This window comes from Oryzias latipes, chromosome 23, assembly GCF_053564925.1.
Source record: "Oryzias latipes strain Hd-rR chromosome 23, Olatipes_Hd-rR_3.1".
NCBI classification, from domain to species: Eukaryota; Metazoa; Chordata; class Actinopteri; order Beloniformes; family Adrianichthyidae; genus Oryzias; species Oryzias latipes.
The window spans coordinates 1,254,338-1,267,988 of NC_136259.1; the positions used below are offsets into that span (position 1 = coordinate 1,254,338).

The following is a 13,651-nucleotide window of genomic DNA, read 5'->3' on the forward strand; positions in this document are numbered from 1 at the left end:
CAGACAGAGTCTGTTTTTTAGGTTGAGTCACTAACAAGTCAAGCTGCCCACTAAAGAGATGACTCAGAAAAGTGGGCGTGGCCGACTTTCTTTCTGCTGGTGTGGTGCTGAAAGCAGGCGGGGACGGGAAAGAACGGCGTGATCGGAGCAGGCAGTTCTGTTCAGATGTGTTTGTGCACAGAGCAAGATAATGTTTATGTGAAATGAAAACGCCTGTCCGCTCGCTCAGACAGAAGGAAGAACGGAGGCCTGAATGCTGACGGCTTCACAGCAGCAGATACAGGAAAATGAGATCAGCTTTTTTCAGAGCAGGATTCATGATATATGAGGACTATGATCTCAGGGGTAAAGCTTGTTTTTTCAACACAATTATTTATGTGCACCTGATGCAGGAGTATGTTTGGAAAAATCAAACAACAAAGAAGGGAGGAGTAACACAAGCTCAACTGAGAAAGGTTTCCCAGAGGCCTGACAGCCAGACAGTCCAAGACGACAAAAAGGCTCCAGGAATTCACCTTCTGATTGGTTCATCATGTTTCAGAGAGCTCTACAGCACACACCCCTTTCCTAGGAACTAATGGTCTGACCCACTCAGTTAAAGCCAAATCAGAGCCTCTTTCTAAATGGGATTATAAAAACTATAAAAGCTGTTCATTGAAAGGACTCTCCATTACTGAATGTAGCGCCCAACGTGTCACCAAACGGTACAGTGACGCCTCGTCACCTCTGAAACAGCCGCTCGCTGAAAACGCGTTGAGGATTTCCTCAAAAACCCACCAGTGGTGGGAAAATATCAATTCTCTTTCTCCACATCCCTTCAAGCAAAAGATTCAACTGTTTTTGGCAGTTTTTACATTTAATGGATTCCATGTTTCATGTATCACAGCGGTGCGTTCACACCGGACCCAGTGGCGCGTCGGGGGCGCCGACTTTCAATGTTAAGTCGACGTACAGACGTGATCTGAGGTCCTGTGGCGCGATTTGGGCGTCAGGCGCGGCAGGACGACTCAGCTTTGGGCGCGTGACGTTTTCAGTGACTCCTTCAAAGGGTAGAAAGATAAATTTATATGGCTGCTAAATGCAAGGATTGTGGTCCTGAACTTCCAACTATTTTCCATTTTATTTCAATTCCAAATCCAAGAAGGAGGTGTAGCTGGCAAACATGTAAAAAAAGTTAGGTAAAACATACGGGTGGGGTAGGATGAAAAAAGAGTTTCATTCTCTTTCAGGTAGTTAAACAAACTCGATTTGACAATCATATTGTCATGCCACTTTTATCTTTGCTAGTTTCAATAAATGTATTTATATAAACATGTTATAGTTGCACTGAAGATTTTTAGAAATGATTTGAAAAATGAAAGAAAAATTGAAAATAAGCGTAAATAATCAATGGACTTGGGGGGGAAAATGCCTCAAAGAAGTACCGAAATATTTAACTCATCTGGCTAATAATAATAATAATATATAATAAATTAGTTTGAATGCAATGTTCCCGCTGCGTGTTTATTTTTATGGCAAACAGCACAAATCGCATTTCATTCATAGATTTAGGGACTTGAAGTAAACGGCAACGTGACGTAGGCGGTAGTTAGTGTACGTTTGTAATGGTGAAGCTGTTGTCCGGACACTGTGAACCAACTTCGGATTTAAGTCGTTTCAGAGATAAGAATTTGCTCGCAAATCGATGAACTCTGTATAATTGGCTTTCTAAGCAAATATGATCCGTATGTGTTCATAACATAACATCGTCTTGAGTTAAGCCCCGCCAGCGGGACGCCCCGGACGTCTGCACAAAGGCTCCTTGTGAATCGTTCCACTCGCTGACGTATGAGGAACAGGACTTTCTTCGAGGGGGTGGGGCTTTGGAGAGGCGGCGCCCGGTCTCCAGCCTTATATACGCACACGTTCTCCACGTACAGGCAGACGTTCGGCATTTTCCGCCAAGAACCGCACGGCAGACCTCAAAACGCGTTTGAAAACGACACAAACACTTTCGCCATGGCTAGTTACATTCATGTTCCCGATGAGGCGCCCGCTGTGCCTAAAATAGACGTGACGGTCGACGACGGCGACTGCAGACCCGGCGCCCTCAAGCTACTGAAGGAGCTGAGACCCAGCTGGAAACCGTCAGAGGTCAAAATAAAGGTGCTTCATGTTTCCATACGTGTTCTGTTTGCATTTGCAGGTGAAACATCGCTATATTGAGCGGTGGATGCTATTTCAAACATTAAGCTAGCGCGTAAGCTAGCATACTGCGTCTTTTCTTCTTCTTCCCAGAATTCGAAGGTAGCTGACGTCATTCGGGGCGCGCGACAAGAGAACCCCTCTCCGTCTTTTAGTTTTTCTATTTTCTGATTTGAATAAACGACTTGTCCGTAGTTTGTGGAAGATACGTTTTCCGCTGCTAATAAAACCTGCGTCATTTGATTTGGGTGCAGCTTTCATGCAAATGCAGGAACGATGTCATGTGACCGACGCTAATGTTAGCAAGACAGTTTTAAGTCTTAAGAATTGATTTTGTGTCCTGCTGTATATATATATATCCTGTAACCTCGGGTTATTAAAATAAGAGAAGTTTCTAGAAGAGGAGCCTTTTAGCAGAACTAAATGTAATCCTGTTAGTCTGCGGTTTGTCTGCTTAGAGTTTCACTTTCCTGTGTTTTTTTTAGTACAGCAAGTTACTTTTTCTCAATAGTTACATTAATTGTAACATAGATTTATGGACCACGTTATTAGTCTAACATATAGTTGAAAAATGAGATTTGTAAAACATTTCATTCAGGAAAATGCTAAGAAATTATTGTTAGTAAAACCACAGTAAAAATGATTAAAAATAACCTTTATAAAGTAACTTATTTTGTAAAGTTACACATGCAGTTGTTTTTTTTAAAACAAGTCATTTTTATAGCAGCTGTTTGCCATGACTGTCACATACTGCTGTTTTATGTCTGATTGCGTGCATATTTAAGTCAGAAAGAATCATGGAATAGTTTATATTTCCTCCACATCGTTTTTCTGAGCGATCATAAAATTGTTCCCAACTGTCTTTAATTTAACTCAACTCAACTTTATTTATTTATATAGCACTTTCATACAACAGTAGTGGAGACAAAGTGCTGAACACAACAGTAAAAAACATTAAAACATTTTGAACTGCATATTTAATTTAAATATGCAGTTTCTGACCAGAATCAAAGGACTTGTGGTTTTCTCAGACATAGTTTCAGTTGTTCGTTTGAAATTTGTCTTCCGAGTTGTTGGTTGGACCGTTTTTTTCTGAAGTCGGCCCTCCCCTCTTTCCCATCATGCATTGCCTACAGCCCCTCACAACCCAACAGTACTGATGCAGCAACATGGCTGTCTGTGTCAGATCCGTCCAGTTCTGATCCAGATTCCGGCTCAGACCAGCAAAACAAAGACGGTCATGGATCTGTTTGTCTGCATCAGAAGGGGGCGGAGCCACAGTGCATTTCGTTGTCTGCTCCTGATTCACATCAATTTGAATAAAGAAATCCTCAGAAATGCAGTTTTAAGCTATATTTTCTTTACAGATGTCTTCATCTTTTCCCCCCGGATTTGGATCGCTTTTCTCACAAAAAGCGGACTATTTGTCACGTCGCGCCGCACCACTGCTGATCTAAATAAACTCATCTTTCCGATGGGTTGAATAAAGCATCAGTTCAGAGAGAAAGTTCTACTTTTACCGCTCGTTTTTGTCCAGACGATGAAGTTAAAGGTTGTTTTAAAGAAGCCGGCGCAGTGATACAGAACATTTAAGCTAGCTGACCGGAACTACTTTTTTCAGGTGCGGTTATCCTGTGGTTTATCACTTTTTAATGTACACCCAGCAGCCAATCAGAATCGAGTATTCACCCGGACCGTGGTATAAAACATAATGTCTCCTCTAGCTGTCCAGCCAGTAAGACATCTGCATCTAAACTGGTTTGTGGCATCTCCCCTAAACTAAACAGGTTAACATATGTGAGTGCTGCCGGTCACTTGGAGCCATTGTTCCCTGACCCTTGCCCTTGAGCAAACAGACTGCAAGCTTCACTTGCTTCACGCCTAAGCCCAGAATCGGATCTATTCTGGGGTGTCTGAGCTGAGAGGGCTCGATCGAAGGGGCATCGGAGGGTTTGGTTTGTCCGGCGCCTCCTTCTGGGATGACCGGCATTCCTTCAGTAGACGTGTCCAGGGTGTACTTGTACCTGCTGCTGTTTAACGGAGAAAAGTGTTTTTAGAATGATGGCGAGATGCCAAAGTGTTGTGAAGGAAAAACACCTGCATGGAAAAAACCGTTTGCGTTGCCTGACGGTGAAACGGCCAATCCCACTTGACTGAAAGCCAATCTCAGCAGAGCTGGCCGCTCCACCCCCCTGTTTTCCACCTCCAGTAGTGGAGAGGATGTAAACACAGCCGTGGTGGAATTCAGTCACATGCTTCCTGGTAGTTTTTTCCAATGAAATGCTGTGGAATCAGCAGATGCCGATCATTCTCCTGTCGTGCAGAATGCCTCATTCCTCGCAGTCCTGTCGATCTTAGCTGACGGGAGCAACAAAACCGCGGGGGCTGTTTATCCGCCTCGCCAAAACGCTCCACGCTTTAGGGATGGTTCCTCTAAACGCAGACAAACACGGCTGCTGTTGGCTTCACCTAAACCTCACACTCCAGTGGATGTTTTTAACCCCATTAAAAATGAATAAATGTAAATTTGATCACCAACGGCCCCTGAAATTCGTTCATTTTGCGTCATTTTCTGCAGATTTTCACTGATGGGATTACCAATAAACTCCTCGGCTGCTACGTGGGCTCCGTCCTGCAGGACGTGGTTCTGGTCCGAATATATGGCAACAAAACGGAGCTGCTGGTGGACCGAGAGAACGAGGTGAAGAGTTTCCGCGTCCTGCACGCTCACCGCTGCGCGCCGCAGCTGTACTGTACCTTCAACAACGGCCTCTGCTACGAGTTCCTGCAAGGAGCCGCCCTGGAGCCCCAACACATTCGCCACCAGCCACTTTTTAGGTAAAAGGAAACTGCGGGGTGGAGAATGTCCAAAAAAACCATTTGTAATTGATCTCATTTAGCCAAACGGTGTCTTTCAACCGTGTTCAGTAGATTTATTAGTCAGATTTCTACGGTAAGAAATATACTGCTAAAGCCAAACTATTCAAGGTAAAAGTGACATTTTGAAATAATTGAAAGTTTCTTTCTGCTTTGCAGGTTAATCGCCAGACAACTGGCTAAATACCATGCAATCCATGCCCATAACGGCTGGGTGCCCCAGTCTGACATGTGGGTAAAGATGGGGAAGTACTTGGCTCTGATCTCCAAGTACCGCCGGGAGCTCGACCAGAACCACAGGCGAGTTCTTTAGGTTTTTTCTTTGGGAAATCTGTGACGTCCTGTTAATTAAATCATTGCCATTAAAAAAGTAATGAGCGCGGTCTCAGTACTAACACTATAGTGTTTTTGTTGGGAGGGGTGGTTCTAACATCCTGAACCCAGGGGCAGAGCTAGAAGGGTTAATGAGAGGGCTGGAGGGGGCAGAAGACTTTGAAAGGGGGGAGAAACAGCAGAGTGGAAAGCAGATGAAAGGATAAAAATATGCATTTCTAAGTTTGATTATTACTGTCTTCATTCTGTCTAGAAATGTGTTTTTGTTATTTTGTTAATGCCTAAGGAAGCTGGCATTGATGGTTCCCTAATCTTTGTCAGTAGTGACTCTATTATAGACTCAAGAATTGGGGGGGCAATGGCGGGGTAAAGGTTTTTGTGGCCTTCCTGAATCTCTGACAAACTTGGTGTTTAACACATCTGGCAGAGATCAGCACTGAAACGACTGAACATGAAGCAACTTGTTGCTTTGCTCATATATAGATATGAAAATGGAGCCAGGTGGAGCTGTATTTTCTTTCATTTGTAGAGCAGTGATTGTCCTAAAACGTTTAACCCAGACATACATAAAAAACTATTTTTACAGCTTGATGTCATAAATAAAATAAACCTTTACTGTAGCCGATGTTTTCATTTAATAACCAAGGGTTTGAACCTGTGTGTGCGAATAATCTGACAATAAGTTCCTAAACTCTTTTAATTTTTAAGGTCAGCTGTTCGTCCTTCTACTCTCCATCTTTGCATGGACTGCTTGCTAACCTGGTGTCCCTCGCTCTCCTCTGCCCCCTGCAGGCTGAGCTCGGACGTTCCCAGCCTGCAGTGCCTCAGGAAAGAGCTGGTGTGGCTCCAGCAGTCATTAACTGTGCTGGGCTCCCCTGTAGTTCTGTGCCACAATGACCTTCTCTGCAAAAACATCGTCTATAACCAGAGGGAAGGTGAGTTGACGCCAGAGACGCTGATGTTTATCAGTGTTTCAGGAAGACTCTCCCACAGTTACAGTTGACCTCTCAGCAGTGTTTGCAAATGCTTGCAGTGGTGGAATTCAGAGGTTAAAGTTGTTTTTGAAGTAAATCTAAACTCCCTGCCTTCTGCATCTGTAGTCTTATTTGTTCTAGTGTTGATAGATGAATTAGAAATGATGATTATTAGGATAAACGTTATTCTTAACCCCTATAATCTGTTGTTCTAAACTGCTATTTTGACATTGATTATTAAACGTTTCAGAGTCAGCCTGCTTATGGGAGGTGGGTGGAGGTCTTCACAGGCTTGTATGGGAGCTGTCGGCCCCCCTTGGGGGGGGCGTGGTGACTTTTCACAGCTCCTTGTTTTAGCCTTTCTCCCCTAGGAATGATAGAGGAGGCTGCGGCTGCACCGCCCTGCCCCCTGGGGAGGGAACGGAGGGAGACATACCCCAGGCGCCTCTGAGGGCCCTCACATAGTCTGCCCCCCACCCCGCCCCTCGTTCAGGCTGTACAGGATGAGCTCTTGGCAGCAGTAGGACCCACAAACCTCCCTGCCGGTCTTTAATGACAGCGTCGTCATGGTTACCAGCAAACAACTCATTGTCTTTCTGATTTCCATCGTTCTAGTGACAAAGTTTTGTATTTTTTACTGTAAATCCAACCCAAAAGAAAAAAGGTCTGATGAAATGAAACGGACAAGTCCAAACGTGTTGGTTCTGATCCGGTCACGGTGTAACTGCAGCCGCGGCTCAGCGGATCATTTTACAGAGGAAGATCCTCCTGAAATAGAAGCGACTTAAAGAAGGGAAGATGTTCAGCATCTGTGGAGTTTACCCAGAACCAACCGGCTGTCAGTGGAGCTGGAACCACTGAGTGTTTTTAACTGATCCAGTGCAGCCGCTGTCTCAGCAGAACCACCAACAGAACCACTGTTTCTGTCTTTTGGTTTACCCAAAAGTTGATTTCTGACCCAATCTGGTTGAAAGAGTTAATGAAACCGAGACGCCTCTCCGGATCACAGGAGCCAATCGGAGGGCAGCGTTGAGGGGGTGTGTTGGCAGGAAGTGGTGGCGGGGGTGGGGGGGTGGGTTGGCAGCCAGCCCAGACGTTACACAACGGTGTGCAAGACGAAAGAATGGGGCGGAGCCAAACACGTCCGTGAGAGAGTGAGCATGTGTGGAAGATGTTTGCCCAAACCTTTTCATCTGCTGCACAGGGGGGCTATAGCCACTGCCCGGAAGGTGTTCAGTTGTCCCGCTAGGACCTACACGCCGGCTGGTAACCCACCTCAACGTGTCTCTTTGTTTCATCTAGTTCAGTTCCACCTCAAAAGACAAGTTTTAAAACTTTTGATGCACTTATCAGAGGGCTTCTGGGAATAAGGGTGTGGATTTCTGAGGTCGACTGCTTTCCCTCTTCTTCCACTTTTCAGACGGCAACACATTTGCTGGAAGTCCCTGCTTCCCCCCATGACATCGTTGAGCTTTTGTGGCTTTAAAGCGACGTTCATGCTGGACGTTTGACACGTGTTCACGAGCGCTAAACGCAGGTTCCTCGGCGCTGGTGCGCCACCTACAGGCTGTCCGAGCGGTGCGTCGTCTACAGCCGGACACAAACCACGGCTATTCATCTGTCCTCCGTCATCCAAGCCTTAGACTTTCCTTAAATCAAAAGTTCATACGTCACCACCTAATCTGAGTCCCTGATTGGTCAAAGTTTGACCTGGTCTAAAAAACGTGCACGGCTACGCGTGTGAACAGTTTTGAACGCAGTAGCCTGAGAGAACGCGACTACACGCATCAACATCGTTTTTTTTATTAAAGTGTGTTTTGTACCGCTGTAAAAGCTGCATGAATGGCCGTTCACACACGTTTACTGGCTCTTCACGCCTGTGATTGTAGCAGTAGAGCAGAAAACCAAATCCTTGAATGTGTTGTTGCCTGGACTTGTTGAGCAGATTTTCCTGGATCGTGTCTTTCCGTCGCCTTTCTCCCTCGTGTCTCTCAGCCTTTTGTTTCCTGTTTTTCCAAACGGGTTCCTCCTGGTGGTTTTCATTTAGTTTCTTTATTTTCTCTGCATGATCCATAACCAGTAACCCACTGTGGGACATTGCCTTCCACTCTACCTTCTCCATGTGTTTGGCCTCAAACATTAAAGCTTTGGGAATGTTCCGACCTCCCTTCTTCTGATATTTTAACAGATTTCTGGGGTCACGGACGCCCCTGATGTCATGCTCTCACCTCATCCTTCCTCTGTCCTCAGTCCCTCAAAATGCAAACTCTTACTTCCCGCCCTTTTGCTCGGCTCTAGCAAAGCCGGCTAGTCAGTTTGATAAGAGCAAAGCTAGGGTCTGAATTATAAAAGGGAAACAAACAAATACTGTGGACCCTCGTGTGCCGCCTGTCGTCTAAACAAAGCTGCTTCTCTTTCCAGGAAGCGTCAAGTTTATTGACTACGAGTACGCCGGCTACAATTACCAGGCCTTCGACATTGGAAATCATTTCAATGAGTTTGCTGGTAAGACCACACCAACCGAGTGGACGGAGGCAGGAAATGGAAGGACTCCTCCGAATGCGTCTGTTTTCTGGGTGTGTGCAGGTCTGAACGAGGTGGACTATAGTTACTACCCAGACCGCCCCGTCCAGCTGCTCTGGCTCCGCTCCTACCTGGAGGCCTATAAGCAGCTCAAGGGCCAGGGCAGCGACGTGACGGACGCAGAGGTGGAGACCCTCTACGTCCAAGTCAACAAGTTTGCCCTGGTAACAACTTTCCTCATTTCCTTTTCTTTTGGTTCAACCTTCTGATTGCCAGAGCCGATCCCAGTCCTTCAATGGTTTATGCGGCCAGCCGAGTTCCAGCTGAAATTATTGCGTAAACACTTAAGTAATGTCAAGTAGTTTACTCGTACTCTACTAGCCGTAACACAATCAGCATGCAGAGAGAAGCAGCTGTTCAGATCTACTCTGTACGGCGGGAAACTGCTGTCTGACACAGAATCCACTGGAAGTGTTGAAGAGCTGCTCTGGTTCAGGGTAAAGAATTCATAAATGACAGAATACAAACCATTAGAAGAACTCCTAACCATAAGAGGACATATTCTCACTTCAATGTGTCGGTCATGACATTCAACGTAAACTAACACATCTTCCAGAGAGAACTCCTTTTGTGTCCACAGAGGACATTTAGGGCTTTTCAGTGCCAATGACTGGAAATAGTAGTTTTTGGAATAAAAAACACTTTAACCTGAAAATGCTCCTGTTTTAATGGAATATAGGAGGATAGTTATTGCTATGAGACTGAGTCATGTTAGGACCACCACCAACATAGCACTCTAGAAAAAGGAAAAAAGATGGACCCGTGTCTGAATTCCCACCCTAACCCTATATAGCTCACTACACAGAACGTTCTCCATGTTTTAGAACAATTCCAAAATCCAGAGCCCTGGAAAATTCCCAGAAGTCTCTGGGAACAACCAGTGTGCATCCATGCTCACTAGATCGGAGAAAATAGACCACAATGCATTGCAGCGGAAGATTTTTTACCAAAAAATAGCAAACATCAACATTTTTATCTTCAGAAGACTGTGGATCATAAATAATCGTAGCAAAACGCTCATATTATCATATTAATTAGCGTTTAACTTTGTGAAATTGATGACTTCATATCAAAAACTAGTGATCGTGGTTTCTGAAGTGGTCTTAAAATTCAGGGCTCCTTATAGAGCCGCTGTTGTTTTTAGTAGTTAGGGGTTACGGCCAGAATTCAGACACAGCCAGAGATTTAAATCTTTATTCTTCAAACCAAACACAATGTCCCATAATGCAACACTGTAGGAAGTTGTTGACTGTCTAAATGGTGCTGCTGGTGTTTGTTTTTCCACGGTTAGTGTTCAGGTCTCATGTGTGCTGCAGTGGGAGGGGCTTGGAGGGTTTCCTGGAACTTTCCAGTGCTGCGTTTTTTTTAAGAATTACATAAGAAAATAAAAGCGCTGACTGTTTGTACGCAGTAAAACTCCTTCCTGTTCTGTCACATGAGCTGGTGGATGTTATCTGCTGCGTCAGACTCATCTCATCTGGTGATGCTTTTGTTTTGACAGTCCTGCTTTCAGCAAACCTGTCTTTAGTTTTCTCTGCTGCATCAGCCTGTATCTGGCAGTGAGGGACTGCTGTGTGTGTGTGTGTAACATTTCAAAATAAAGCGCCGGCAGCGCGTCCTTGGGCCGATCTCTTCTTGGCGGCCGTGTCGGCAGTGACACGGCTGATAAACTCCTGGGAATGTTTGTGTGTTCGCTCATGCGTTTGCTCCTCCTCTCCGTCTCCAGGCCTCTCATTTCTTCTGGGGTCTGTGGGCTCTGATCCAGGCCGAGTTCTCCACCATCAACTTTGACTTCCTGGGGTACGTCTGGGTTTTGACGGCTGAGCAGTACACGCCGTCCAGAAAGGCGGGGTGGTATTGCGGTTGCCGCTGCACGTTTATGTGTCGCGTACATTTTTATCCGGGTGCTGATGCCGCCTGTTCTGTCTGCAGATATGCAGTCCTGCGCTTCAACCAGTACTTCAAGATGAAACCAGAGGCGGCCGCGCTGAGCTTACCCAAATAAAAGCCCAGCCTTCCCAGCTGCCCCTCCACGACCGCCGCAGAGCTCGCCGCTCAGGTTTCTGACCGGAAGGCCGCTCCGTTTTCTGGACGTCTTTCTTAATCTGTAGTCTCACTTTGAGTAACCGCTGAGGATGAAGGCTGAGCTGTAAAAACGGGATTCCACGTCTGTAAATGTGACCAGCAGCGCTTTATTTTGAAAGAGGACCCAAACATGAGAGGAATCTAACACTAGTTCACTATAAAAGGCCAGAAACCTCTGTCTGTTTTCACCTATTTTTCCCACAATGCCCTGCAGTCGTTGATCCTCCTTCAGAGCAGAAACCACCGTTTTTTTTATTTATAGCATTTTAAAAACGTAGTTTTGGACAAAAATATGGAAACAAATGTGAGTTTCATATTGGAACTGGAAAGTCATGTGACTTTTCCCATTGTTTTGTGTGTAAAGTGAAGTTTGTCCGGACAGGAACATTCCATGTGGGATCAGGGCGGGGCCGCTCCAGGTGGGACCAAACTAACGAATCCTCTTCAAAGTCTGAGAAGTTTCTGACTTTATTTTTTTTTATTCTTCTATTTATAACAAAACGATTCTGTTGGTCAGGACACACAGAACGGTGTGGACCATCTGGAAAACCTCACACGGATCTTTGCAGCCGTTTCCGGGACTCTGGGTCGTCCCAGAACCGGACGTTGACGTGCTGCGTTCACTGCACCTCAGAAATCTGCACCACTGAGCTCCAACACTGGTTAACAAATAAGGCACTCCTTTCTGGGGTGGGGGCGGAGCTTAGCGGCGCACTGTCAAACCCCCCCCCAAAAGAACTTGCTGCTATGAACCGAGCTGTGAAGACGCGTCTGATTATGGGAGGTTTCATACCGCATCCCTTTGATGTTCTGACCAAAGCGCGGCACAGACGGCGTGACCTCAGGACGCCGCGGTCGGCTAACGGTTGATTTACTCCATTTAAAACTAGAAGGAAAAAAAACGTTTTTAGGGAATATTTTGGTGAAAGATTTTTACGATTTAAATTCCTAAACAAACATTTTTGGCGTTGGCATTGGGAGCCGCTCTTCATTTGTTTAGAGTCACCCTGAGACTAAATCGATGACACGCCCTCATGTTCCTGAAGGACCCACGGAGCTGTCGGCACACGGATGTCACTGCCGGTGGTCCAAAGCCTCAGGGGCCGCGTGGGCGGCTCTGAAGGGCCGGTGGGACGCTCCGCCATGTTTACCCAAACGGAGCCTCAGGAGTTTATTCAACGCTGAGATCTCTGGTTTAGGGACATCCATCAGTCTGCTCTGAAGTTTGTAACATACGTGTATAATATGTACAGCAGTGACATGTTCTGAAGTATGATGTCATGTACATAGTTGGGTTTTTTTCTCTTTTAAAAAAACTGTTTTAACGTTAAAGAAAATATGAATTAATGTGTGAAGAAGGAAAACTTAACATTTTATTGTTACAACAGCAAATGTCTATTTTCCAACTCTAAGTTAGTTTTTTGTGATTCGCCACATAACAGTAAATAAAATACCTGAATCATACATTTATTTGAAGGCTTTGGTTTTTCTAAAGTATCTCTTAAAAACATTTTAGTTTTTTTTGTATGTTTTTCATCTAAAAGATGCTCAAATAAAATGTCTGATTTTATTCTTGACCTTCTGTCCTTGATTCTGGCTGTTCGGCGGTTCTTCTGTCTTATGGTGCCTCTCAGTGATATGCAAAGGCTTATGGACATTATTATGGGATGGCCACACGGCAAAATCTCAAACACGCCACAAATTGAAGTCTACAACCGAAGGTTTGTTGACCTTTGACCTCTTGAAGGGACACCGTGTAAACTCATGCGGGGGATTCTCGTCCGTCGCCTCCTCGAGCTTCATTGGGAAGCGACCTGAGAAAAATGTTGGAATTAGCAGATTTTGACTAACGTTAGCACGGCGAGCTCGCAGAAGCGGCGCTTCCGTGTTTTTTACCTGAACATTGGGATTCAGTCTGTGAGGTTTCAGCCGCTAACCTCTGCGTGATTTTTGGGTGGACCTCATGCCAGACGAGGACCTGCAACATGGACTCCACAAATGTGTCCCCCAAGGCCGGCCCTACGCGGCCATGGGCCAGGGTCTGGCAGGACAGCAGAACCCCCCCCCATGGTCATTAACACCCTAAATGGTCGTCTTCACCAAATCTAAGTTCTGAGTGGTCAGTGTCCGTCTCCCTGCCCCAGCCGGTTTTCCTGTTTGGCCCTTGAAACGTCCCCTAACTGGTCTGGAGCTCCATGTGGGTTAATGTAACGACGCTGTCAATGTGTTCAAAACGTAACCAATCATAGACGTGAAGTCCAGCTTACAACCGTTATTCCATGATATTGTTGCTGTTATTCAGGTCTAAACTGACCAATCAGATGCCTCAAAGGCAGGAGGCCTCATGTTGAATGCTCACAGCTTTTGATTGACAGGCTCTCCCGACCCTGCTTTCAATGGAAGGGGCGTGGCCTTCTAAGGTGCTCACTCCTTATTGGAGGGAGTGGTTGGCATAGACACCTAGGCTCAGACCGACACGGACCAATCACGGCAGGACGTCTGCCTCCATCATGGCGATGGACATATCGTGGAAAAATGGCGGCTGACTTCATAAGGTTGGAACCGGAAGCAAAGCATTTTCCATGATGACATCAGACGCCATCCGTCAGTGGCGC

At 45.7% G+C, this 13,651-nt stretch overlaps 1 protein-coding gene across 1 annotated transcript; it reads left to right on the forward strand.

Annotated features, from left to right (window-relative positions):
* The first annotated feature begins 1,812 nt into the window (after window positions 1-1,812).
* On the forward strand, window positions 1,813-12,606 carry etnk1 (ethanolamine kinase 1). The gene is made up of 8 exons (XM_004082840.5): window positions 1,813-2,145; window positions 4,763-5,022; window positions 5,221-5,361; window positions 6,187-6,329; window positions 8,790-8,873; window positions 8,955-9,115; window positions 10,678-10,751; window positions 10,884-12,606. Exons 1-8 carry the CDS (start codon window positions 1,828-1,830, stop codon window positions 10,954-10,956), a joined length of 1,254 nt encoding a protein of 417 aa, XP_004082888.4. The 5' UTR covers window positions 1,813-1,827; the 3' UTR covers window positions 10,957-12,606.
* The last annotated feature ends 1,045 nt before the right edge of the window (window positions 12,607-13,651 follow it).